We start from the raw sequence: 27,948 nt of genomic DNA on the forward strand, positions 1-27,948 counted from the left end.
CACAAGAAAAAAAAATGCTGCCTCCCAGCAATTTACCTCCTTGCAGCAAGCAGCAGAGGCCCACGCAGGAATGGCAATGGCAATCCCTGCAGCCTGAAACAGCTGAGAGTCAGGAGGCCGATCCAACCGACAATCAACTTGTGCTGATCAGGCTGTGCTGAAGCTGAAATGGGCTGTTTCTTCTTGCTGCAAGGAGGTAAATTGCTGGGAGGCAGAGGCCAAAGAGTGGGGGCCAGTGGGTGGGCGGGGCTACATTCGGTGTATAAGACACACCCGAATTTTCATACCCTTTTAGGGGGGGAAAAGGTGCGTCTTATACTCCGAAAAATACGGTATATAGAAAAAGCGGGATCATTTTGTATTTTAGATACGAGGCATTTCTAGCAACAATCGGGACCCCAAGAGTAAATGCGTGCATTCCTGACAAAAAGGTCACTTAAAAATAATATTGTCTGCGGAGGAAGAATTCCTGCCTGCTGTGTGAGAAAACGGGAGTGCTGAGAAGCAACTGATCCACCAAATTATGCAGAAGCACAAAGCTGCGAGAGCGGGGAAAATTCCCCCGAGGCATAAGATCACTCCAATCCCTCGTCGAAAGCTCTGCATCCCTCTTCGGGCCCAAGATCAAATAGTTGGGGGGGTTTTTTGGCAAACGCAGGAAGGAGGGAAACTCAACCCTTTGAAGAAGCAATTTAAGAGGGATGGTTAAGCAGGAATTTTATCTCCGAGAATTAAGAGCGTTACAAGAGAATTATACTGCAAAAGAAGAAGAAAAGCCTGGCATGCAACCCACCAAATTTGGAAAGCCTGGTCAGTCTGGATCTTACCCAGGTTTGTTTCGTTCCTTGATTATTTAGGGAAGCCATAACTGGATGGGTTCTCACACAGCATAAAGAGTTACCAGCTGTTGTGGTCCGACAGTGAGGAGGTTGGGGAGAAACATGGGCCAGTCCTGGAATCTGGAGAAGGCTCAGACGAGAGGCAGAGAGGGGGCCAGAGCCATCTGGGAGTGATGTGCTGCCTCCAGAGTTGCACATCATTGAGGCAGAGGAACAGGGGGAGCCTGTTCCCAGTGCGCGCATGCGCAGAGCTGCCAGAAGGCAAGAACAGTTAAAACAAAAGGGACGACTCGGGAGTAAGGCTTGGAGGTGATTGGTCCCTCCCATAAGACATAAAGGAGGAAGCAAAGGCACATGAACCTTTGCAGGAAGCAACTTTGTTTGTGCTGGTCAGTTTAAATTCTGAAGCTCCGTTTTGACTCTGTGCTCCATGTAGCCTTGCAAAGCTAATTGCCAATTAGGTCTTTGGCAGCGTGTCAAGGGAGATAAAGGTGGGTGCTTATCAGCCTTATCCCAAAGGACTGTGGCAGACTTCTGTGGGACTCTTTACCAACTCTTTGTGACACATTACGGGCTGTGAATGAATAGAATTCACAGCCGTTGAAATAAAAAGAGGGTTTTGGGGACTAATCGTGTGCTTTTTACTGTCTCAGGAAGCCTAAGGTCAGGACACTAGCAAGCCCTCATATTATGGCTTAGTGAAATCACTTCACCCACACACGATCCTGGGTAATCGAGGGATCTTTTTATTTAATTGATCAAGCCAGATCCTTTCCGCCTTCGGAATAACAAAACCAGGACTACCACAATAGTAGTCAAAAGGGCAAACACACTTATCGAAGAAACAGCGATCCACACCTTGATGCTCAACTTCTGCTGGCCTGTGGGAAGGAGGTCAAAAAAGATAAGAAACGGTGAGAACATGAACAGCTTGACATCACGGCAAAGAGAACTGCGAATAACAGAAGAACAAGAGTTGCAAGGGACCTTAGAGGTCATCTAGTCCAAACCCCTGGCCCAGGCAGGAGATGCCCTACGCCCGTGATGGTAAACCATGGCAGGAAGTTGGCAAATGGACTGTTTCTGGCCTCCAGATGGCCTCCCGGGGGGGGGGAGGCTGTTTTCACCCTCCCCAAGCTCCCTAGAAAGGCTCTGGAGCCTGGGGAAGAGCAAAAAACGGGCCTTCCGGTCCCACCGGAGGTTGGCAAACAGGCCGTTTCCAGCCTCCGGAGGGCCTCCAGGTGAGTGGGGAAGGCCGTTTTCACCCTCCCCAAGCTCCTAGAAAGGCTCTGGACCTGGGGAAGAGCAAAAAATGGGCCTTCCGGTCCCACCGGAAGTTGGCAAACGGGCCGTTTCCGGCTTCCGGAGGGCCTCCGGGTGGGTGGGGAAGGGTGTTTTTTTTGGCCTCCCCAAGCTCCTAGAAAGGCTCTGGAGCCTGGGGAGAGAGAAAAACAGGCCTACCGGGCCCACCGTGTCATCACATGCCAGGAGCGGGGGGCCCGCATGCGTGACCTCCCCTCCCCTCCTGCTCCTGGCACGCGATGGCAAAAAGGTTAGCCATCTCTGCCCTACGCCATTCCGGATAAACGGCTGTCCAAGTCTATCCTTAAAAGCTTCCAGCGATGGAATTCGTATCTTGTTCATCCTTCTCTGTTTTTTGACTTTCAGCACAGCGCTGCTTCTGCCCTCTGCTGCATTCGTGTAACTTGGCCCCCAAGGGCACCCAAAAGCCTAACAGACTCTTTGGCACAATTGCTACAATAATTAAGGATGACGTACCTTGCATCTTAAATTGCTCCTCCGGTACCAAAATGACAGCATGCGGCAGAGTCACAACTGCGGTCTTTTCCGTTGTCTCTTCTGAAAGCAGAAAATAGTGTTTTGTTGCCATAAGACTACTCAACCCAAAAAGCCACTTTTTAGTACGATGGGACTTCATCTCCCAGAATTCTTAGGGATTTGGTGTATGTATGTATGTGTTCTGCCCCAGCTTCAAATTCCCAGAGAATGTGACACACACTAAGCTTCGCAAACACTGTTTAATTCCAAACAAACCCCTTTCAAGAATGCAGGCTTCCCGTGCAAAGGGTCCTTATCAAAGTTATTAAGAACAAAGTCCAACAAAGGTTGGCAACCAGCCCAGAAAACCAGATATGAGAAGTCGCTCGCTCTCCAAGATGCTCTGTAGTAATGAGACGTTGTTTCTAGCAAGAAAGCACTAGCTGCATGCGACTTAAATAGACTAAGGGAGTGGCCAATTATCCTCAAGCCCTACAGACCTCCTCCTCCTGAGTAGCCACTCCTGCCTTTTGGCAGCCCTGCGTGCTCGAGCATTGAGGAGAGGCTCCTCCACTTCACTCTCTCCACTTGAAGGAGCCTCTGGAGGTTCTGAAGGCCCTGGCTGAGTCTCTGCCTCTGGCACCACATCCTCTTCAGCCTCCTCGCTGTCCGACGCGAGCGCTGACTGCTGGCGCAACCCCACACCAGCCTCCTCGTCGTCGGGATCAGCCATGATCTGCGGAGGCCACTGGCAGGCCACAACAGTATGTATGTATGTATGTATATATGTATCTATCTATCTATCTATCTATCTATCTATCTATCTATCTATCCATCCATCCATCCATCCATCCATCCATCCATCCATCCATCCATCCATCCACCTACCCACCTCTCCATCTATCTATCCCTTTTTATGACCCTGTAATCCCTTAATTCAGGGTAGAGCCAGGGCTACTAGATGGAATTGAGCATTTACTGGCCAGATGCCCTTCCTGACACCAAATAAGCATTCACAGCAAATATTTTTTTCTTTTGCACACAAGAGAGAAATGTCTGCCGCTACCTAGGATTGAACTCTCAACCTTCCTGAATGGGAGACGAGCGTCTTCACCACTAGGCCACCACACCTCTAGGCCACCACACCGCTCTCCTCTGTCTCTCCGTCTTGTCTGATTTATTGGCCACAGGGTAAATCTGGGCAGCTTAGAATATTAATCCATCTAGAACAATGTTTCTCAACCTTGGCAATTTTAAGATGTGTGGACTTCAATTCCCAGAATTGGCTGGGGGAATGCAGGCTGGGGAATTGTGGGAGTTGAAGTCTGCATCTCTTAAAAAGTTGCCAAGGTTGAGAAACATTAAGAAATCAGGTTGGAGTTAAATGCAGAAAACAAATGTAAAGGAGGCACTAGCTTAGCCATACATTTGATTCTTCTTAGGTCTCTTTTTGTTTGGCCTTTATCTCAACTGAGAACTTTGAGGATGAACCCCTTACCTCGTCGTTTTCTGGAAAAACGAGGACACCGAGAAGAACACAGGGGAGAATCCGGATGATGTCTATCACAGATGATTACGCTGCAATGAAAATAAACCTAAGAGAAGAAGAAAGTTTGTCAGCCCACCAGCTCCTGTAGATCAACTAAGAGGCAAAAGACACAGTAGGGCTACTCCACATCTACAATGAATTTACAACAATAGAGCCTGGAATGGAATGGAATGGAATGGAATGGAATGGAATGGAATGGAATGGAATGGAATGGAATGGAATGGAATGGAATAGAATAGAATAGAATAGAATAGAATAGAATAGAATAGAATAGAATAGAATAGAATAGAATAGAATAGAATAGAATAGAATAGAATAGAATAGAACCCTCCACCACTTCAGACAAATGGTTATCCAACATCTTCTTAAAAACTTCCAGTGTTGGAGCATTCACAACTTCACCAGTTCGCTCCCACAGAGAGGGTCTCCTCCGGGTGCCATCGGCCAAGTTGTGTCGGCTGGCGACACCCAGGGGGAGGGCCTTCTCTGTGGGAGCCCCAGCCCTGTGGAACGAACTGCCCCCGGAAATTCGTAAGATCTCCGACCTCCGGGTGTTTCGCTGCGCACTGAAGACCCTGTTGTTCCGCCAGGCCGGACTATCAACACAATAGTTTTAAATTGGGGTATTTAAATTTTTTAGGGTTTTAAATCTGAGCCAATTTATTTAATTATTTTAAATTTTATATTGCTGTTTTGTCTGTGTTTTTAAATAGGCTGTACACCGCCCTGAGTCCTTCGGGAGAAGGGCGGTATAGAAATAAAATTATTATTATTATTATTATTATTATTATTATTATTATTATTATTATTATTATTATTATTATTATTATTATTATTAGAGGCAGGTTGTTCCACTGATGAATTGTTCTAACTGTCAGGAAATTTCTCCTTAGTTCTAGGTTGCTTCTCTCCTTGATCAGCTTCCACCCATTGCTTCTTTGGGTGCTTTGGAGAATAGCTTGACTCCCTCTTCTTTGGGGCAGCCGCTGAGATATTGGAAGACTGCTATCATGTCTCCCCTAGTCCTTCTTTTCATAAGACTATAGCCATACCCAGTTCCTGCAACCGTTCTTCATATGTTTTAGCTTCCTCCCAAGAATAAAGCTGAACAAATAATCCACTAACTGCTATATAGATAGTCCTCAACTTAATGACCACAATTGAGCCCCAGTTCCAGCAGGAAGAAATCAATCTCGCAAGGATTTTCAGCAGCAAAACTCACCAGATTGGAAAGAGCTTTGCCGTCGGAGACAAAAGCAAATGCCTTCACTTCAAATCTTTGGCGGAAATTAGCATAACTGACCGGCGGGCCGACTGGATGGAAGATGGTTTTGTAATTGTCAAGTTCATATTCGCATCTATGGAAAAGAAGCAAATCAGCGTTAATAAAATGTGCATTCTTCTCTCTTTGGAAAACCTGCGGGGATGGGTTAGAAACAACCAGCCAAGCAGTGTATTTTTACAAAATCATCATCATCATCATCATCATCATCATCATCATCATCATCATCATCCTGTCTTTAGGGACTGGCTGTATTATTACAAACTAAAGGTAAAGTTTCCCCTCGCACATATGTGCTAGTCGTTCTTGACTCTAGGGGGCACTGCTCATCTCCATTTCAAAGCCGAAGAGCCAGCGCTGTCCGAAGACGTCTCCGTGGTCATGTGGCCGGCATGACTCAACGCCAAAGGTGCACGGAACGCTGTTCCCTTCCCACCAAAGGTGGTCCCTATTTTTCTACTTGCATTTTTTACCTGCTTTCGAACTGCTAGGTTGGCAGAAGCTGGAACAAGTCACGGGAACTCACCCCGTTACGCGGCACTAGGGATTCGAACCGCTGAACTACCGACCCTTCTGATCGACAAGCTCAGTGTCTTAGCCACTGAGGCACCGCGTCCCCTTATTACAAACTAATGCTGCGTAATTCACGGTTCTGTAATTCACACCATCTTTTTGCACAAGGTTTGTGCCACACACTCAGCGTGAATGCGCGCTCTAATGGTTCTCCAGCTGCATTCATTCTGGTGTTCCTTAACTGCATCAGGTAGAAACGCAATTACCTTTAGACAACATAAACCTGGTTTCGTGTTCAACTTGGTCAGGTTTTTATCTTGATCGATTTGGTGAGAGGCTCAAGACTCTTTCCCCTTTACCTTTTCCAGCATGAAAGTTTGATTTAGTGGTTAAGGCACCAAGCTAGAAAGTGGGAGGCGATGAGTTCAAGTCCCGTCTTAGCCATGATGAAAACCAGCTGGTTGACTTTGGGCCAATCACCAGAAGATGGTGAGTTCTAGTCCTGCCTTAGGCATGAAAATCAGTTGGGTGACTTTGGGCCAATTACCAAGAGACGGTGAGTTCTAGTCCCGCCTTAGGCATGAAAACCAGTTGGGTGACTTTGGGCCAATCACCAGGAGACTGTGAGTTCTAGTCCCGCCTTAGGCATGAAAACCAATTGGGTGACTTTGGGCCAATCACCAGGAGACGGTGAGTTCTAGTCCCGCCTTAGGCATGAAAACCAGTTGGGTGACTTTGGGCCAATCACCAGAAGACGATGAGTTCTAGTCCCGCCTGAGGCATGAAAACCAGTTGGGTGACTTTGAGCCAGTCCCTCTCTTTTCAGCCCAACCCACCTCACAAGGTTGTTGTTGTGTGGAAAATAGGAGGAAGAAAACGAATTGGATACATTTACAAATACGAGGCAGGATACAACTAAGTACATGAATAGAAAGGAAGAAAATAATGGCCATTTACCCATCAACCACAATGTTCCAGCGTGGCAAAGAAGTAGGTTCTAAGGAGAGGGTAGCCCAGCAGTTCTCCAACATTAAATGGATGTTTGGGTCATTTCGGTTAAGTACTTGAACCTCAAGGAAAATGGGCTCTCGCAGGTATTTCACAAGTGGATATTGGTCATCTGTGTAAGGAACCGAGTAGAACTGATCTGCAAAACAAGAAACCATATCTGGAGCTGCTCCTTGGTTGCCAACTCTGGTGGCATTCTAACAACCCATCCAATCGCGTCAAGATTTTGCTTCCAATTTGTCATTTATTTATTTTATTTATTTTATTTTATTTTATTTTTGAATTTGTATACCGCCCTTCTCCCTAAGGACTCAGGGCGGTGTACAGCCACATAAAAACATAGAGTACAAATATTAAAATACCATTAAAAGATATATATAAATTTGGCCCCATAATTAAGAACAGTAACAAACCAATTAAAACATTTAAAAAGTGTTTGGCCAGCCCGGCTTGCTGGAAAAAGAAAGTTTTAAGGGCACGGCGGAAGGCACCAAGGTCTTGGATTCTCCTTATCTCAGGGGGCAGCTGGTTCCAGAGGGTTGGTGCCCCCACACAGAAGGCCCTCCCCCTGGGGGTCACCAGCCTGCATTGTTTGGCTGATGGCACCCCGAGGAGGCCCTCTCTGTGGGAGCGCACAGGTCGGTGGGAAGTCATCGGTAGCAGCAGGCGGTCTCAAAGATAACTAGGTCCTATGCCTTGGAGCGCGTTAAAGGTGATAACCAACACCTTGAAGCGCACCCAGAAGACCACTGGGAGCCAGTGCAGCTCACGCAGGAGAGGTGTTATATGGGAGCGCCAGGTAGCTCCTGTGACTACCCGCGTGGCCGCATTCTGGACCAGTTGGAGCCTCCGGGTGCCCTTCAAGGGGAGCCCCATGTAGAGAGCGTGACTCCAGCATTCTTTAACCCAGTTCCAAAAATCCCCAGTGCATGTACTGAGAAATTTAGTTGTTCGAGGGTTCTAAAGTCCTTTTTTTTCTCTCCATTTCTCCATTTTCTCCATTTCTCTCAGCACATTTTTCAAATTTTATTTCACGCCATTTCATTTTATCACTTCGATCCCCGTGGGCTCCACAGGCAGTTAAAACTGGATTTCAAGTTAGGGTTTCCAAATTGGAAAAATATTAATACGGGCAGCTGTATTTTAATTTAGCTTTTTAAACGTACGGCTTTCTAGTTCGGCAGCCTTTTTAAGGCACGAGCTGTGTAGAAAGAAGACATGAAAAACAATGTGCACGTAATTATGTTTATGTGCGTTAATTGCACACCCGAAGGAGACTTCAATTTAAATAGGCCATTAGGGGGGCACTTTCTTTCTTCCCAATGTCTTTTAAAAGCAAAAGGACATCATTTGCAGCAATTTAGCTCATTTCTATAATGATGGCATTATGCAAATTACAGAAATCATTACAAAGTGTGTAAATTTAACCCTTTGGATATTTTTAAAGAGCTTCATCCAGATAACTATGGATACATTGGATCTATGCTACCTGAAACTTCTGGCAATAGCCATAGCATTAGATTTATATACCGCTTCACAGGGTTTTACAGCTCTCTCTTAAGCAGTTTACAGAGTCAGCATCTTGCCACCAACAATCTGGGTCCTCATTTTACCCACCTCAGAAGGATGGATGGCTGAGTCAACCTTGAGTCAGTCAGGATCAAACTCCTGGCAGTAGGCAGAGTCAGTTTGAAATTCTGCATTCTAACCACTGTGGCACCACGACTTCCTTCCTTCCTTCCTTCCTTCCTTCCTTCCTTCCTTCCTTCCTTCCTTCCTTCCTTCCTTCCCTCCCTCCCTCCCTCCCTCCCTCCCTCCCTCCCTTCCTTCCCAAGCAATAGCAGACTTATATACCACTTCACAGTGCTTTTACAGCCCTCTCTAAGCAGTTTACAGAATCAGCCACTTGCCCCCAAAAATCTGGGTCCTCATTTTACCCACCTCAGAAGGATGGAATGCTGAGTCGACCTTGAGCCTGGTGAGATTCGAATTGCTGAATTGTAGTCAGCCAGCAGTCAGCAGAAGTAGCCTGCAGTACTGCATGTTAACCACTGCACCACCGTGGCAAGCAGGTTCAAGTAGTTTCATAAACAAAGAATCCGGTTCTCTAAAATCAGTGTTTCTTAATCTTAGCGACCTTAAGATGTGTGGACTTCAATTCCCAGAATTCCCCCAGCCAGCCATGCTGGGAATTTTGAAGTCCACTTATCTTAATTGTTGCCAAGGTTGAGAAACAGGGGTCGGCAACTTTAAACCCTCAAAGAGCCACAAAGGTCCTAACCGGAAGCCCCCCGTTCAATTCTGGAGCCAACCGGAAGTCCTGTTCCCCCACCATAGAGTCTCCTCCTAGTGCGGTGTCCTTTTTCCTCTACTTGTCCTAACCAAAAGCCCTATCAATTGTGGAGCTGACCAGAAAACCCGCCCCTTGGCGTAAAATCTCCTCCTGGAACACCATGCTTTCCCCGCCTTAAATTGAAACTCCTCTCCAAATTGTGGTGCCAACCAGCAACAGGGAGCCGCAGCAGAGGGATGAAAGAGCCACATGCGGCTCCAGAGCCACAGGTTGCTGACCCCTGCTCTAGATACCGGAAGTATGAAGACGTAAAACTGCAATGAAGAAATGCCTCCCACCACCTAGCCATGAATTAAAATGTCTCACCTGGATAAATGAGAAGAAGAAGAGAAAGTGGACCTTGGTTGATTGCAGGCGCAGGAGGAGGAAATGTGTTTATCCTGACATTCAAGGAAGTATCGGCACTCTCGTATGAGCAAACCACGGTCAACCTGGAAAGAAAAGTTGAGTAACGTCAGCCCTTTGAGGTAGTCTGGACAGGTAACCAAAAACCTGAGTACTAATGCTACCTTTATGGTGAGGTTATCTTGAAAATCTGAGCCTTTAAAACTTAAGTCTGTTGAGCCTGGATAGCTCAACAGACAGAGCACTGTAATTTAACACCAGCTGTCTGCAATTAAAGTAAGATCGAATCTCGCCAGGCTCAAGGTTGACTCAGCCTTCCATCCTTTCTAAGGTAGGTAAATTGAGGACCCAGTTTGTGGGAGCAATAAGCTTTGTATAAATATACAAAAAGGATGAAGGCTATTGCTTAACGCACTGTAAGCCGCCCTGAGTCTCCGGAGAAGGGCGGCATATAAATCAAATTTAAATATATATATATATCCTTCAGAGGTCAGTAAAATGAGGACCCAGACTGTTGGGGGCAAAAGGCTGCCTCTGTAAACCGCTTAGAGAGGGCTGTCAAAGCACTGTGAAGCGGTATATAAGTCTTATTGTTATTGCTATTTTCCTTCCTTCCATCCTTCCTTCCTTCCTTCCTTCCTTCCATCCATCCATCCATCCATCCATCCATCCATCCATCCATGGTGCGCAGTGGTTAAAATGCAGTATTGCAGGCTAATTCTGCCAAACGGCAGCAGTTCGATCCTGACCGGCTCAAGAGCCTTGATAGTACAGTGGTTTAAGCACCCTGTTATTAACACAGCTGCCTGCAATTTACTGCTGGTTCGAATCTCTCCAAGGCTCAAGGTTGACTCAGCCTTCCATCCTTTCTAAGGTAGGTGAAATGAGGACCCAGTTTGTGGGGGCAATAAGCTAACTTTGTATAAATATACAAAAGTATGAAGGCTGTTGCTTAACGCATTGTAAGCCGCCCTGAGTCTCCGGAGAAGGGCGGCATATAAATCAAATTAAAAAAAAAAAAAAAAAGGTTGACTCAAGCCTTCCATCCTTCCGAGGTCAGTAAAATGAGGACCCAGATTGTGGGGGGACAAAAGGCTGACTCTGTAAACCGCTTAGAGAGGGCTGTAAAAGCACTGTGAAGCGGTATGTAAGTACGGTAAATGCTATTGCTAATTCATCTGCATTCAAAGATTTTATTTTCCCTGCCAAGGTTCAGCCAGAGTTACACGTCTTCCAATGTTGTTTTTAGCCAAAAGTTTCTCCTCTTAAGCAACCCACCCTCTCAGATCGGCAGTATTCTCATTTCATAGTCAATTGAGGAATGGGGGGAAAGAATGAAAACCTCTCTCGCTTCAATTCTATTATTCTTGCCCTCTTGCATTTGAAGAACTGTAGCCTATTTCTTACGTGACTGGGTTTACACATCATCCACATTCATATAATGTGAATTTCGGCTTTAGTGGGTTAAATAAAAGCCAGCCGCCGTGTCGATCAATCACAGCCTAAAGATTAGCGTGCATTCAAATGCACGATTTACACAATAGCACAAAAACCCGGCTTTAAACGATCATCCTAACTGAAAATGCTGAAGGATTGATTGGTTGCAGAAATCGCCACGTACAAGGCAGAGACATACTATCCAGTTATGATTTTTTTTTTTAAAAGCAGGAGTTGGGTTTTTCTGAAATCTCTTTTGTTATCTGGCTTTCAATCGTGAAGAACGGGGAGAGGTTATTCATTCAATCCAGGATTAATTTAGCTACATCAATGTTACATAATTTAGGTCAACGGCATAAACTCTTATTAATATTGTCTGCACACAAGTTTCGAAACAATGAACTCTGCACGGAGTGATAAACCCGGAATTTAAATTTTATTTATTTATTTATTGGTTCGATTTATATGCCGCCCTTTCTCCGGAGACTCAGGGCAGCTTACAATGCGTTAAGCAATAGCCTTCATACTTTTGTATATACCTGCTTAGTAGGGCTTTCGGACACCCCTAAGCGGTGTTCTTTTTTATACAAAGTCAGTTTATTGCCCCCACAATCCGGGTCCTCATTTTACCTCCCTCGGAAGGACGGAAGGCTGAGTCAACCTTGAGCCTGGTGAGATTTGAACTTGCAGTAATTGCAGGCAGCTGGTGCTACTTAACAGCACTTTAGTCTGCTGCGCCACCAAGGCTCTTGGTGTTATCCATCGCTTCCAAAAGTTACTGATTGGAGGCTGGGCCGATCGGCGAAATCAAAAATTTTTATTGCATTTATCATCAATGCATATTGCAAAAAAAAAAAAAAAAAAAAGCATTGCAATCCTAAAATGCATGGGTGGTCTTGAGCAATACTTTGCAGCCCGAATTCTGCTGGAATTGCGCACGAATGGAAAAAGCACAAATACCCACAGAAAATTACATCATCTTGATTGCCACATAGAAGGCAAGCCAGATTCACCTGAAATCGCTGTCTCTGGAGATCCAGCGTGGGGGTTGATCTGGCCAAATGGAACTCACTTCATTTTCATAAACCATCTTCTCACCAACAACCTGGAATCGCAAAAGGGTACAAATAGTTCTCGGAGTGCAACCATTCGTTTAGTGAACCTTCGAAGTTACAATGGAACTGAAAAAAAGTGATTTATGACCATTTTTCACACTTATGGCCATTGCAACACCCCTGTGGTCATCATCATCATTTTAAAAACCCCATAATCCCTTGCGGGGTGGAGCCTGCGCAACTGAATGGAGCTAGCAGGGTGTTTACTGGCCGGATGCCTTTCCTGTCGCCAATGTGGAGTTTTTTTCAGCAGATAAATTCCCATTGTGCCCAGAGAGAGAAATAGCTGCCTCTACCTAGGATCGAACTCACAGCCTCCGAAGAGGCAAGAGCTCCACCTCTAGGCCACCGCACCACTCTGCAACACCCCTGTGGTCACGTGATCAAAATTCGGACACTTGTCAACTCATTTTTATGACGGTTGCAATATTCTGGGGTCATGTGATCCCCTTTTGCCAAATCAGCGGGGAAAGCCAAATTCATTTAAGAACCATGTTACTAACTTAACTACTGTGGTAATTCACTTAACAACTGTGGCATGAAAGGATGTAAAATGAGGCAAATTCATTTAACAGTTGTCTCCCTTAGCAAGAAAACTTTGGAGCTCAATTGTGGTCATAATTCAAGGACAACCTGTATCGGTGAAGGAAGAGAACCAACTGGGTTCATCTGAAGGAGGACCTCACCTTCACCGTGGTCCCGCAACCGTTCAGTGGCACATGGAAGTGGACTCGGTCTTTCGAAGCCGACCAGTAGACGGGCCCACAGGTTGGGTCTCTAAGCCTGAGGGTATCCAGGTTTAAGTCCGGTTTCGTACTGCTGCTCGCTATCTCAAAATCCATGTGTCCGTCTTGAGTGCATATGGTGACTGTAAGGAAGTTGGGGATCAAGTCATACACCATGATAAGCCACAATGAGTTCAACTGAAGAGGATATCTGTACCTCAGGGTGGAATCGGGAAGTTTTTGGTCTTCTTGAGGGAGGTTGGTTGGTTGGTTGCAGACATTTTATTACCCAACTAAGGAACATCAACAATGTCTGTCTGATTTTGGCCCTTTTTTAGTACAGATGGTCCTCACTTAGTGACCATTCAACATTACGATGGATTCCCCAAAGATATTTATGACATATTGAACATATTTTACCACAGATAGTTCTCACATAGTGACCACTCAACATTACGATGGATTCCCCAAAGATATTTATGACATATTGAACATATTTTACCACAGATAGTTCTCACATAGTGACCACTCAACATTACGATGGATTCCCCAAAAATATTTATGACATATTGAACATATTTTACCACAGATAGTTCTCACATAGTGACCACTCAACATTACGATGGATTCCCCCAAGATATTTATGACATATTGAACATATGTTACCACAGATAGTTCTCAGTTAGTGACCATTTGAAGTTACGATGGACCTTCCAGAGAGACTTATGACATATTTAACACATTTTAGAACAGATAGTTCTCACTTAAAGATCACTCGATGTTATGATGGATTCTCCAGAGATACTTATGACTTTTTGAACATATTTTACTATAGATAGTTCTCACCATTTGACGGTACAATGGACTATCCCAGATACTTACAACATATTTAACATACAGATACATATAATCCTCACTTATCAACCATTCAAAGTTACAATGGATCTCCCCAGAGATACTTATGACATATTGAACATATTTTACTACAGATAGTTCTCACGGTGACCATTTGAAGTTATGATGGACCTCCCAGAGAGACTAATAACATATTTAACATATTTTATAGTACAGATAGGCCTGTTAGCTTAAATATAAAACCCCAACATCCAATCCACAGAGAAAGCAGGCCCAAAATTATAGCTTTATCACTTGTGGGGGGGAGAGAAAAGGAGGGAGAAATTGCTAAAAGATCTAAATTCAGCAGGAAAACCAAGCACATATCAATTTTTTGGCCAGAAAATGTGCTAATAAGGCAGAAAGGTGTGTGAGTTTTTGTCAATTGAAGTAGAAAGATGGAAGTGGCATGTTCTCTGCATTGAGGCTTCTGAAGATGGTTGACCTATAACTATGATAGCATGTTTAACCCTTCGCAGGCCACATTCAAAGATCTATCTTTAAGACCGATGTTAAAATCCTCACCTATTGGTGCATTTTGTTCACAAGGGCATTCTGGATAGCTAACCATGGTGGCTATTTCGCCACCGTAGTCAAAATTCAACGTCAAGGACTCAACGTACAACTGAAAACCTGAGCAGTCGTGATCTCTGTAGGCCTGGAAAATCAGAGAGATAAAATTATTCCACTGCTTTCATCAGAGTTTCAACTTTAACACAGAGGAGTGGTTAGAGCTGATGGTTAAGCATTTAATATTACATGTGTTGACAGTGGCGCGAATTGTATTTTCACAACATTGGAAGAATGAGGATACTCCTACAGATGAGAATATAATCAAAAAGGTATTAGACTGTGCAGAGATAGATAGATTGACACTAAAAATAAAGGACAAGGAAGAAACAGAATACTTTTTAACGGGATTTGTTTTATCAATGGCTAGATGGCAGAAGTAGAAATTAGAAGATGAAAGATTATTACTATGCACATGTGAATAATGAAAGATTATTATATGTTAGTAAATAATATACTATTACTATTACTATTATTATATTATTATCTTTATTCATTAAACAAGAAATTCAGTCAACTGAACATTTAAAAATGCATCACAAATACCATTGACTGGTGCTAATGGTTGATAAGGGTTGGTGCCAGCGTCCTAGGTATCAACTAAGTACCTTCTTAAGACGTACGATGTTCCAAGTAGCGCAGTTTTTTGCAGTTCTGCTTTTGTTATTGCAGGAAGCTGCAATTTGTTGATGTATCTTATAAAATTCTTGGACATGGTACCAAGTGCCCCGATGATAATGGATACCGTTGCATGTTTCATCCATAGCCATTTATTATTTAAATATATTATTATTTAATAATATATTATTAAATAGATAATAGATATAATCAATATATTATATTATTATTATTATTATTATTATTATTATTATTATTATTATTATTATTATACTGTACAAGCAAAATGACTCAGGCAATGCAATGTTCATTAAGCACTTATATTGATTAAAAATAAAATTAAAATAACAGAACTGATGGTTAATCAACTGATGATCCTATTGAGGTACACTCAAGGTAGGTTATTGAACCCAGGACACTTTTAAGAGTGGACTTCAATTCCCAGAATTCTCCAGCCAGCTCTTGTACCTTTAAGAGCAGGGATTTCCAACTTTGGTAACTTTAAGACTTGTAGACTTCAACTCCCAGAATTCCCTAGCCTCAAAACAACCCCCAACATTTGCCGCAAGAAATATGTCCTCGGACTCAAGGAACTTACTCGAGTGTTCAGAATTCTTTTGGGAATATACAACTTCACTCCTTTTCTGGTATCCACACCAATCCCATTGGCTTGAAGTTGGTGTACCGGAATGTTCTTCTCATTCAGACTGACATCTGTCAATTTTCCTGGGAAAGCTGGGAGAATCACCATCATGTGGGTCGAATTACAGATTGCTGGGCCTGAAAAGTTGGGTGGGGGGGGAAAGATTGAAGATTTTCCAAACCAATTTTTCTTCTCCAATTTTTGATGATCTTCTACATGTTGAGGTTCTTCAAGAAGAGCTTCAATCCTGATAAGAAGCTTGCATAATATACCTCTTCCGAAGAATTATGGGCTGTCAACATGACACCAACTATGTTATGTTAATCTGGTTGGTTCAATAATCCCATTACTATGTTCAGGCCTAATGTAGTAACATAAACCATGAATTTACAAACCATACTTGTTGCATTTACAACCTTGGAGTACTCATTTCTAAAGATCTAAGTGCCCGAGCCCACTGTAACAACTTTGCCAAAAAGGCATTAAGAGTTGTTAACCTAATCTTGCGTAGCTTCTTCTCTGGTAATGTTGTACCACTAACTAGAGCATACAAAACATTTGCTAGACCAATTCTTGAATACAGCTCATCTGTCTGGAACCCGCACTGCATATCGGACATAAATACAATCAAGAGTATCCAGAGATATTTCACAAGAAGAGTCCTCCATTTCTCTAACCGCAATAAAATACCTTTTGTCACCAGACTCCAAATTTTGGGCTTAGACAACTTAGAACTACGCCGACTTCAGTCTGACCTAAGCGTAGTACATAAAATTATCTGCCACAATGTACTTCCTGTCAATGACTACTTCAGCTTCAGCCACAACAATACACGAGCAAATAATAGATACAAACTCAAGGTAAACCGTTCCAAACTCGATTGCAGAAAATATGACTTCAGTAACAGAGTGGTCAATGCCTGGAATGCACTACCTGACTCTGTAGTTTCTTCCCCAAACCCCCAAAACTTTTAACCTTAACCTGTCTACTGTCGACCTCACCCCATTCCTAAGAGGTCTATAAGGGGCGTGCATAAGTGCACGGTCCCTGTCCTAATATTCCTTTTTACTTACTCTTTTCATGTATTCAAATTATGTTTATATTTTTACCTGTCATCTTATATATGCTTGACAAATAAATTTAGGATTATGATAACATGCTAAGTCCCAAATCGTATTCAGGTTTTGTATATTTTCTGAGTTCAGCTTTGTCAGAATTCCATTCATCCACTTTCCTACCCTATCAGAAAATAAACTCGGATCAAGAAAGGAAGATAAGGGAAAATACGGTTCTTTTTTCATGACAAAAATGCATAAGTTAAAGGAATGGATAGGAGGAGTCTCATTTATGAGGAAGAACATGGAAAAGCTACGGATGGAACACCCAAGTTTGAAGCCAGCATCTCCATATCTGATTTAGAAGCAGAACGTTGGAAAGAAAGTTTTCACCTGGGGCGCAGATCATTCTTGATTCCAGAGTCAGGCGCTGCTCTGGTGGCCCATAAGTTAGCTTGATGGCTACCGTGTACAACACGTGGTCACCTTCCTGAAAGACATATGGTAACGTTTCATGCTTTTAACCTTCTAGAAACTTTTCTTATGGCAATATCCAATCCTAAAGCAGGTCTTGACACTTTCCCCAAACCACTAAAGTGAAAAGTTGTCCATCACTACATCATCACCATTATCTCATAGAACATTACCATTAGGCATGGAAGTCAGTTAGGTGATTTTGGGCCAATCACCAGGAGACTGAGAGTTCTAGTCCCGCCTTAGCCATGAAAGCCAACTGGGCGACTTTGAGCGAATTTACCAGGAGATGGTAAGTTCTAGTCCCAACTTTAGCATGAAAGTCAATTAGGTGACTTTGGGCCAAACACCAGGAGACTGAGAGTTCTAGTCCTGCCTTAGCCATGAAAGCCACCTGGGAGACTTTGAGCGAATTTACTAGGAGATGGTAAGTTCTAGTCCCAACTTTAGCATGAAAGTCAGTTGGGTGACTTTGGGCCAAACACCAGGCGACTGAGAGTTCTAGTCCCACCTTAGCCATGAAAGCCAACTGGGAGACTTTGAGCGAATTTACCAGGAGATGGTAAGTTCTAGTCCCAACTTTAGCATGAAAGTCAGTTGGGTGACTTTGGGCCAATCACCAGGAGACTGAGAGTTCTAGTCCCGCCTTAGCCATGAAAGCCAACTGGGCAACTTTGAGCGAATTTACCAGGAGATGGTAAGTTCTAGTCCCAACTTTAGCATGAAAGTCAGTTGGGTGACTTTGGGCCAATCACCAGGAGACTGAGAGTTCTAGTTCCACCTTAGGCATGAAAGCCAACTGGGAGACTTTGAGCGAATTTACCAGGAGATGGTAAGTTCTAGTCCCAACTTTAGCATGAAAGTCAGTTAGGTGACTTTGGGCCAATCACCAGGAGACTGAGAGTTCTAGTTCCACCTTAGGCATGAAAGCCAACTGGGAGACTTTGAGCGAATTTACCAGGAGATGGTAAGTTCTAGTCCCAACTTTAGCATGAAAGTCAGTTGGGTGACTTTGGGCCAATCACCAGGAGACTGAGAGTTCTAGTCTCGCCTTAGCCATGAAAGCCAACTGGGAGACTTTGAGCGAATTTACCAGGAGATGGTAAATTCTAGTCCCAACTTTAGCATGAAAGTCAGTTGGGTGACTTTGGGCCAATCACCAGGAGACTGAGAGTTCTAGTCCCACCTTAGCCATGAAAGCCAACTGGGCAACTTTGAGCGAATTTACCAGGAGATGGTAAATTCTAGTCCCAACTTTAGCATGAAAGTCAGTTGGGTGACTTTGGGCCAATCACCAGGAGACTGAGAGTTCTAGTCTCGCCTTAGCCATGAAAGCCAACTGGGAGACTTTGAGCGAATTTACCAGGAGATGGTAAATTCTAGTCCCAACTTTAGCATGAAAGTCAGTTGGGTGACTTTGGGCCAATCACCAGGAGACTGAGAGTTCTAGTCCCACCTTAGCCATGAAAGCCAACTGGGAGATTGAGTGAATTTACCAGGAGATGGTAAGTTCTAGTCCCAACTTTAGCATGAAAGTCAGTTGGGTGACTTTGGGCCAAACACCAGGAGACTGAGAGTTCTAGTCCCGCCTTAGCCATGAATGCTGGCTAGGTGACATTGGGCCAGTCCCTCTCCCTCAGCCCAACCCACCTCACAGGATTGTTGTTGTGGAGAAAATAGCAAGAGGAAGAAATATTAGGTAATGTTTGCTACCTTGAGTTACCTATAAAATAATAAAGGCAGGATAAAAACAAGACAAAAAATAAAAACCAATCAATGTAGAGGCCACCTATTCTAAAAACGTTCGTCAAATAAGCAAAAATAATCATAAATCCATAATAATCCAATTATTAACGACAAAGCACTTTCCTCAAAGCTCAGTCTTGGAGAAGTAATACCAAACATGAGGAATTTATAGGCAGTCCTTGACTTACGAACACAACTCAGCTCAAAATTTCTATTCCTAAGTAAAACTGTTGTTAAGTGAGTTTTGCTGCATTTTACGATTTTTCTTCCTGCAGTTGTTAAATGAATCACACTTCCCCATTGACTTTACTTCAGTGGTGAAATCCAAATTTTTTTACTACCAGTTCTGTGGGCATGGCTTGGTGGGCGTGGCATGGCTTGGTGGGCATGGCATGGCGGGCATGGCAGGGGAAGGATACTGCAAAATCTCCATTCCCACCCCACTCCAGGGGAAGGATACTGTAAAATTTCCATTCCCTCCCCATTCCTGGGGGAAGGATATTGCAAAATCTCTATTCCCTCCCCAATCCAGGGGAAAGATACTGCAAAATCTCCATTCCCACCCCGTTCCTGGGGGAAGGATAATGCAAAATCTCCATTCCCACCCCATTCCTGGGGGAAGGATACTGCAAAATCTCCATTCCCAGCCCATTCCTGGGGGAAGGATATTGGAAAGAGGTGGCATTTGCCGGTTCTCTGAACTACTCAAAATTTCCGCTACCGGTTCTCCAGAACCTGTCAGAACCTGCTGGATTTCACCCCTGCTTTACTTGTCAGAAGGTCAAAAAAGGGGATCACATGATCCTGGACACTGAAATCGTCATAAATATGAGCCAGTTGCCAAGTATCTCAATTTTGATCACGTGACCATGGGGGGGGGATGATGCAACAGTCGTAAGTGTGAAAAATGGTCATCGGTCACTTTTTTCAATGACGTTGCAACTTCGGTCACTAAACAAGCTGTTGTAAGTCGAGGACTACCTGTATCCTGGCACCTATAGCTCTATTTCTCATTTCTTGTACCTTGTAAACTGCAACTCCTCTTGCATTAAACGGGACTTGGATGATGATATCACTGGCATCGGAAAAGAATGTGTAGCCCTGTTGAATCGCCTGCCTGAGACTCAAATGATGGATCCGGCCATTATCCTCGATCGATACGATCCACTCCATTAGAGATGCCATTTCAGGCCCCATTCCAGGCCGGCCAGCCTATAAAAAGCCACCACATTAAGAAAGATCTTGGATCAAGACAGGTTTGCAATAACCACGTTTCAGAATCTGTCTCCAATTTCAGACACCGCTTTTAAAAGCATTCCGTTCTGATGTTGCTTACAAGCGGGTTAACTAGAGAAACGAAACTTCTGCAGCTCCAGCTTGAAGCTTGAGTGTGTCTGGAAACTTTTGTTCCGACCTAGGCTTCCTTAGAAATTAAAACAGCAAAACGTAGTCCCGGCAAACCTCTTTAATGCATACGGCTGTGAATTACTTTCATTTACAGTCCGCAAGGCTTGATAAAAAGCCTTTCAGAGGAAGGTTATCAACACCCACCTTATCTCACGAGGAACGCTGCCAAAGAGCTAATTGCCAGACGCAGGACAAGGCCAAACTTGGCACAGAGTCACAAACAGAAGTTTCAAATCTTGAATCGACCAGATGAACTAATTGCTTCCTGCAAAAAGCTCCCGTCCCGTTCGCTTCTCTTTTATGTCTTATAGGAGGGGCCAATCATCTCCAAGCCTTACTCCCAAGTCGACCCTGTTTCCTTAATTGTTCCTGTCTCCTGGCAGCTCTGCGTATGCGCACACTAGGAACAGGCTGACGCTGTTCTTCTGCCTTGCCGATGTCAGAATCCGGAGACTCCAGGGACAGGAAAGAACCACCAGAGGCCTTGGCCCCCCTCTCTGCCTCCGACTCAAGAGCCATAGTCCGAGCCTTCCCCAGACTCCAGGACTGGCCCACGTTCCTTCCCAACCTGTCTGAATTTGCTGCCAGCTCTGCTGGCAGGTCACAACAACTTTTCAAGAGCATCTTAACAGGTGTGAAGTCGAGGCATAACAAAGAGAATTTGTTTACTTGGTCAAAATGGAAGCCTTGGGGTTTTGGCTGGGAAAATCATTGTTTAATACTATGAACTAATGCCTGGGAATCTCGGAGTTAGTTTTGCCTCGAGACTTTTATTGGTTCTGGACATTTATTTGGATACTTCAAGCTGGATGTTGACATTAAGATATTTTATTGAAGGGGACCTTGGAGATATTCAAAAATCTCCACCATCTGTGCCTCCTAAAATCTTAAACTCCAAACAGCAATCTAAAAAAAAACAACACCCAGACTTAATTTGTGTGCTTTCATTATCAGCCAACGCATACATTTCGAAGGCTTGGGGAAAAAAAATAATCAAGAAGTCTAATTAAAATCACGGAGACAGATTCAGGTTTTTTTCCCCCCCAACTAAACCGCAGTTTGCCTCAATAGCTGTGATTAAACCACATGCTCAACTGCAATCAAATAAATCACTGCTATAATATGAGCCAGTCATGTGGGCAGAGTATAGATTTGTTTTCCCCCCTAGTGTTATTTTATTGGTAAATGCCATTCAGCTAGCTTGCCTGAGAGAAAGTTGGATTACATACCGTGAGTTCATCCCGAAAACTGGGAATCAGCCTTGGGAATGTAACCTACAAGTGGAAGATATTTGGATATGAGCATGAATAGCAAAACAGCACAATGCTTTGAAAAGAATCAAGATGGAAGTTTGAACGGTTATGAAACAAACTGTTGTAAGTCAAGGACTATCTGTACAACAGAAGACACAAGCCACGTAACAAACACAAAATAAATTAGAAGAGAGAAGAGGAATAGAAGAGAGTAAGAGTAGAGAGTAGAGAGAAGGGTAGGGTAGGATAAGATTTATTTATTCATTTTAAATTTGATTAATATGCCGCCCTTCTCCGGAGACTCAGGGCGGCTTACAATGCGTTAAGCAATAGCCTTCATCCTTTTGTATATTTATACAAAGTCAGCTTATTGCCCCCACAAACTGGGTCCTCAATTTACCTACCTTAGAAAGGATGGAAGGCTGAGTCAACCTTGAGCCTGGGGAGATTTGAACTAGCAGTAATTGCAGGCAGCTGAATGATAATAACAGGCTATTAGTCTGCTGCGCCACCATTCCAGGATATTGGAATGAAGAATGGAGGAGAGGAGAGGAGAGGAGAGGAGAGGAGAGGAGAGGAGAGGAGAGGAGAATAGAATAGGGAATAGGGAAAGAGTAGAGTAGTGTAGAGTAGAGTAGAGTAGAGTAGAGTAGAGTAGAGTAGAGTAGAGTAGAGAATAGGGAAAGAGTAGAGTAGAGTAAATAGAATTTAAAATAGAGTAGAGTAGAGTAGAATAGAATAGGGAATAGGAAAAAAGTAGAGTAGAGTAGAATAGAATTTAAAGTGGAGTGGAGTGGAGTGGAATGGAATGGAATGGAATGGAATGGAATGGAATGGAATAGGAAATAGAATGGAGACTTCCGGTGGTGACGTCATCGTGGAGAGGGTGAGGAAACGGGGCGCTATATCCAAAACCCAAAAACAAAGGAAATAGAATGAAATAGGAATAGGAGAGAATAAGAGAGAATAGAATAGAGAATAGAATATAGAGAATGGAATAGAGCTGTGATGGCACACCTATGTCATGCATGCCACAAGTGGCATGCCGTGCCCTCTCTGTGGGCACGCGAACCGGTGCCCCAGTTCAGCGCCTTCCACTGGCCAGCTGATCATCAGGTCTCTGAGGCGCATAGGTGGGGGGTGGGGCGCCTGTGGGGACCCCACGTGTGCATGCGTGGGGGGCAGGACATGTGCGGGGGTGCACGCATGTGCATGTATGGGGGGCATGGTACATGCGAGGGGCCACACGCATGCATGGGGGGCAGGGGGCATGCATGCATGCGCAGGGGAAATGCGCGCATTGCATTTTGGGGGTTTGGGTGCATGCGTGCTTTGGGCACTCGGTCCGGAAAAGGTTAGTCATCACTGGAATAGAGAATAGAATACTTTATCTGGCCAAGTGGGAATAGACACACAAGGAAGTTGTCTCCAGCACAGAAGCTCTCAGTTTACATGCAAAACAACAGTGTGATAATAATCAGGATACTAACATGAGAAGGATAAAAGTAAAATATATATAAGACCCAGTGGTGAGTTTCAAAATTTTTTACTACCGGTTCTGTGGACATGGCTCGGTGGACGTGGCTTGGTGGGCGTGACAGGGGAAGGATACTGTAAAATCTCCATTCCCACCCCATTCCAGGAGAAGGACATTGCTCAAGGTTGACTCAGCCTTCCATCCTTCCGAGGTAGGTAAAATGAGGACCCGGTTTGTGGGGGCAATAAGCTGACTTTGTATAAAATAGAACACCGCTTAGGGGGGGGCAAAAAGCCCTACTAAGCAGGTATATACAAAAGTATGAAGGCTATTGCTTAAAAGCATTGTAAACCACCCTGAGTCTCCAGAGAAGGGCGGCATATAAATCAAACTAATAAAATAAATAAATAAAATAAATAAAATATCTATTCCCACCCCACTCCAGGGGAAGGATACTGCAAAATTCCCATTTCCTCCCAATCAGCTGGGCCTTGGGAGGCAGAAAATAGATGACGGCGGGGCCAGTCGGTGGTGGTATTTACCGGTTCTCTGAACTACTCAAAATTTCCACTTCCGGTTCTCCAGAACTGGTCCGAACCTGCTGAAACCCACCTCTGATAAGACAATATTTGGGGATTAGGTGTTCAGCAGAGTGATGGGCAGCCAACGCTGCCCCTCCCACTTACTGCCATGACGTTTTTGGTGCAGTTTGTAGTAGCACTGGCGAAGCCATTGTCGGAAAACGCTTCATCAGCCTGGATGGTGTCGCAGTCGACGCTGTACGTTTCGTTCTGGGGCCGAAGAACCCCCTCTGTGTCGTTGAACTGCAACCTGAATCTCAGGCGCGGCTTGTTGTCCTGGGAATAGAAACCGAAGCTGGTGAATTCCCGAAGAGCAAAACTTCACAAACAGATCCATTCCTTCGCTGAAGAGTTATCATCAGTTCACGCAAGAGCCCAACAAAGCACATCATCGGTTTCAGTGGTGGGTTCCTCCCGGTTCGGTCCGGTTCAGCCGAGCCGGTAGCGGTGACGATATGATGTCACCGAACCGGTTCTCCCCCCGCCCTCCCCCCCCACATTATTCTTACCTTTTATTTGGCCCCACCCCCAATCTATTGCTGCCTCCTGAGTCCCAGCTGATGACTAGAGGGAAAAAAACTGTTTAAACTCTTGCCGCGGGGCTTCAAAGGGCCGTCCTACAGCTGATCAGTGTTAAAAGCAAACAAATGAGTCGGGTCGTAAGTGCGAGGACTGGTCGTAAGTGCGAGGACCTTCCAGAAATGACTCTGCCCAGCTAGGCACGCCCACCTAGTCACATGACCTCCAAGCCACACCCACAAAATAAGCCACACCCACAGAACCGGTAGTAAAAAAATTTAGAACCCACCCCTGATCTGTTTGCATTTGGACGGTCCACCAAGTGACATCATTGCTTCACCATTGTTCAAATTTTGCTAAGCTCTGAAAATTAGCCCATATTTTTCCTCTTTTTAAAAAAAAAAAAAAAACCCTCTTCTGCATTTTAATAGAATAACAGGCAGGGGTGGGCTTCAAAAATTTTAGCAAGGGGTTCTCTGCCCGGTTGCTGAGTGGGCATGGCCACGGTGGGTGTGGCCTAGCCAGTCTCCTGCACCACGGCAAGGGAGGGGCGTTTTTGCCCTCCCCGGGTTCCGGAGGCTTTTCTCGAGCTTCTGGGAAGGCGAAAACAGCCTCCCCAGGCTCCAGAGGCCCTCCCGAACTTCCGGCCTTCCCGAGCTGGTTTTTCGCCCTCCCCAATCCTCCGTGCGCGCCCTGCACTTACCTGCATCCAAAACGGGCCGCATGGGGACTCCTGGGAGGGGTGGGTGGGACCAGCCAGGAGTGGGATTTGGGGGTTCTCCAAACTGCACAGAATCTTAGCTAGAGGTTCTCCCGAACCCCTGCGAACTCCCAGCAGTCCACTCCTGATAACAGGCTAACAGAGTTGGAAGGGACCTTGGAGGTCTTCTAGTCCAACCCCCTGCTTAGGCAGGAGACTCTGTATCAGTGATGGCTAACCTTTTTGCCATCACGTGCCAGGAAGGGGTTGGGGGTGGGGGTGCCCACACCCATAATTCTATACGCCCTGCCCTGCGCATGTGTGCGCGACCCCCCTCTCCCCCCCAGCTGCTGGTACGTGATGGCCCGGTAGGCCCATTTTTCTTTCTCACCTGGCTCCAGAGCCTCTCTATGCATCTGGGGAGGGTGAAAACAGCCTTCCCCACCCCTTCAGAGGCCTGTTTCCCTACTTCTGGTGGGCCCGGAAGGCCTGAAAATCAGCTGGCCGGAGCTGAGCTGGCGTGCCAGGAGACATAGCTCCGCGTGCCGCCTGTGGCACACGTGCCATAGGTTCGCCATCACAGCTCTGTATCATTTCAGACAAATGGTTGTCCAGTCTCTTCTTAAAAGCCTCCAGGGATGGAGCAACCACAACTTCTGGTGGCAAGTTGTTCCACTGATTAATTGTTCTGACAGTCAGGAAATTTCTCCTTAGTTCTAGGTTGCTTCTCTTCTTGATTAATTCAACCCCTTTATCCTTTAGACAGGGGTCTCCAGACTTGGTAATATTAAGGTTTGTGGACTTCAACACCATTCAATTCCCCATGCTGGCTGGGGAATTCTGGAAGTTGAAGTCCACACAAGTCTTAAAAATTGCCAAGTTTGGAGATCCCTTGCTTTAGCATCAGTCTTTTTTCAAACTTGGCAGCTTTAAGATGTGGGAACTTCAACTTCCCAGAATTCCCCACTCCACATTATTCATAGCACCTCAACGGCATACCTCCATTTCAGTACAGTTTTGGTGCCCAACCATCAACACTTGCTTTCCGTAGTCAATTTGGTAACGGCAGTCTTCCATGTCATCCCCGCTGCCATCTGTAGAAAAACCAGCCAAAGGGTTAGACCTTCAAACTTTAAGACTTGTGGTCTTCAACTCCCAGAATTCCTCCTCCAGTCATGTTAGCTCAGGAATTCTGGGAGTCGAAGTCCACAAGTCTTAAAACTTGCCAAGTTTGAAGACGCTTGAGTTAGATGCAACCCATTCCTGAAAGCGTCACTTCAAACCAAAGAGTCCAAATTGTTGAAGAAGGATCAAACGTACCGAGAATGTCTATGTCCCAGGAGCTCAAGTTGGCAACTTCCTTTGGCAGCCAAATTCGCCACGGGTCATCGTGGCAAGACACCGTACCTGTCATAAAAGATAAGCCCACCTTTTCTTGATACCCCTTGTCCAGAAAACGGATCAAGGTAGAACCACAGAGTTTGAGAGCCATACTTATAGCAAGATCTCCACGTGACACATATATCCATTAGGCCAGGGGTCAGCAACCTGCAGCTCTGGAGCCGCATGTGGCTCTTTCACCCCTCTGCTGCGGCTCCCTGTCACTCAAAATATGCGCCACAACCGCCAATGTGCGACACACAATTTATTGAGCTTTTCAACCCCCAGTAGGCCAACCATGGATAAATCCAAGAAAACAAAAGTTTCAGAAGAAAACAGAATGTTTAATTCAACTAAGAGCCTTGGTAGTACAGTGGTCTAAAGCACCCTGTTATTAAGACCAGCTGCCTGCAATTACTGTAAGTTCGAATCTCGCCAAGGCTCAAGGTTGACTCAGCCTTCCATCCTTTCTAAGGTAGGTAAATTGAGGACCCAGATTGTGGGGGCAATAAGCTGACTTTGTATAAATATACAAAAGGATGAAGGCGATTGCTTAACGCATTGTAAGCCGCCCTGAGTCTCCAGAGAAGGGCGGCATAAAAATCAAATTAAAAAAAAAACAAAAGACTACACATGCTAGTTTTGTGGCCACTCAAGAAACAGTCAGGCACGGGAAGGGTTTTGTGGCTCCCGGTGTTTTCTTTTCTGTGAGAAATGGATCCAAATGGCTCTTTAGAGTGTTTATGGTTGCAGAAACCTGCATTAGGCCAAGAATAGTCAACTTTGGCAACCTTAAGACTTGTGGACTTCAACTCCCAAAATTCCCCAGCCAGCTGTGTCAAGTCAAGCCAGCTGGGGAAGACTTTCCTGTAACTACCTAACTAAACTTCATCTTTCCAAGTTCAAAGTGCTGAAGATATCGCTCAGCAAGTAATGAACGATGAAGCCCATGTTGGTTAAAGTCCTTCAACCCAAACCTTCACTCTTTAAGTTATTTCTATTTCTGCTCTATATTAACTACTATTGTTTGGCTCCAAGAACAGACCCACCTGAAGATACCAGGAGATATCTGTTGCATCCTGGTTAGGCTGCAATAGGAGATTACATCACCAACAGCACTCACTCAATCCATCAAACCAGGTTAACAGCACCAAGTCTTAAGGTTTCACCCCACCTTAAGCCAAAGGAAGGAGACTAAACTGTGGCTCAGCAACCCAAGATGCTCAGAGCAATTGTAGTTTGTTCAGTTAGGGATTAGCCATGGTTTATATTATAAACCAGAATTGATGGTTTGGCACATTGTTTTGAGCGCTTGCCAGGGAAAAAAAACAGAGTGCGCTGTAGACCCTGAGCTTTAGGGGCAAACCCAGTTTGTTCCCAACACTTTTCAGAGGGAAACCGAGATATTTCCTGGAATATCCCATTTCAAACAAAGAGAAATCCCCGTTACCTGGGAAATCGAGAGCTCCGGAGGTAAAAATACTGCTTAGAAAGTAGCCAAGGAAGAGCCTAAAAGCAGAAAGCAAAAGAAACTCAGCTTGTCTGCATTCATACGACCGGCTGCCCCTTTCCCAAGCCTAAGAAAGTTGATAAAACGTTACCACGCGTTGCAACGCGCCCAACCCACGGGCAGCCCCATCCTATCCGCAAAGCGGGGCAAAGCGGACCGCGTTAAGGTTTAGCCTC

General features: G+C 44.8%; 1 protein-coding gene across 1 annotated transcript; it reads right to left on the minus strand.

The window, feature by feature from the left end:
- Positions 1-1,589: 1,589 nt before the first annotated feature.
- ZP2 (zona pellucida glycoprotein 2) lies at positions 1,590-27,901 on the minus strand. The gene is made up of 18 exons (XM_070955306.1): positions 27,864-27,901; positions 27,713-27,771; positions 26,203-26,289; positions 25,882-25,976; positions 23,769-23,939; positions 21,582-21,626; positions 19,969-20,157; positions 17,119-17,215; positions 15,626-15,807; positions 14,365-14,497; positions 12,907-13,088; positions 12,119-12,210; positions 9,630-9,754; positions 6,920-7,109; positions 5,390-5,525; positions 4,117-4,213; positions 2,619-2,699; positions 1,590-1,720 (listed from the first exon to the last, which is right to left on the minus strand). Exons 1-18 carry the CDS (start codon positions 27,899-27,901, stop codon positions 1,590-1,592), a joined length of 2,130 nt encoding a protein of 709 aa, XP_070811407.1.
- Between the last annotated feature and the right edge of the window lie 47 nt (positions 27,902-27,948).

Source organism: Pituophis catenifer, unplaced genomic scaffold (genome assembly GCF_029215685.1).
Source record: "Pituophis catenifer annectens isolate HBS135680 unplaced genomic scaffold, rPitCat1.0.hap2 SCAF_16, whole genome shotgun sequence".
NCBI lineage: Eukaryota > Metazoa > Chordata > Lepidosauria > Squamata > Colubridae > Pituophis > Pituophis catenifer.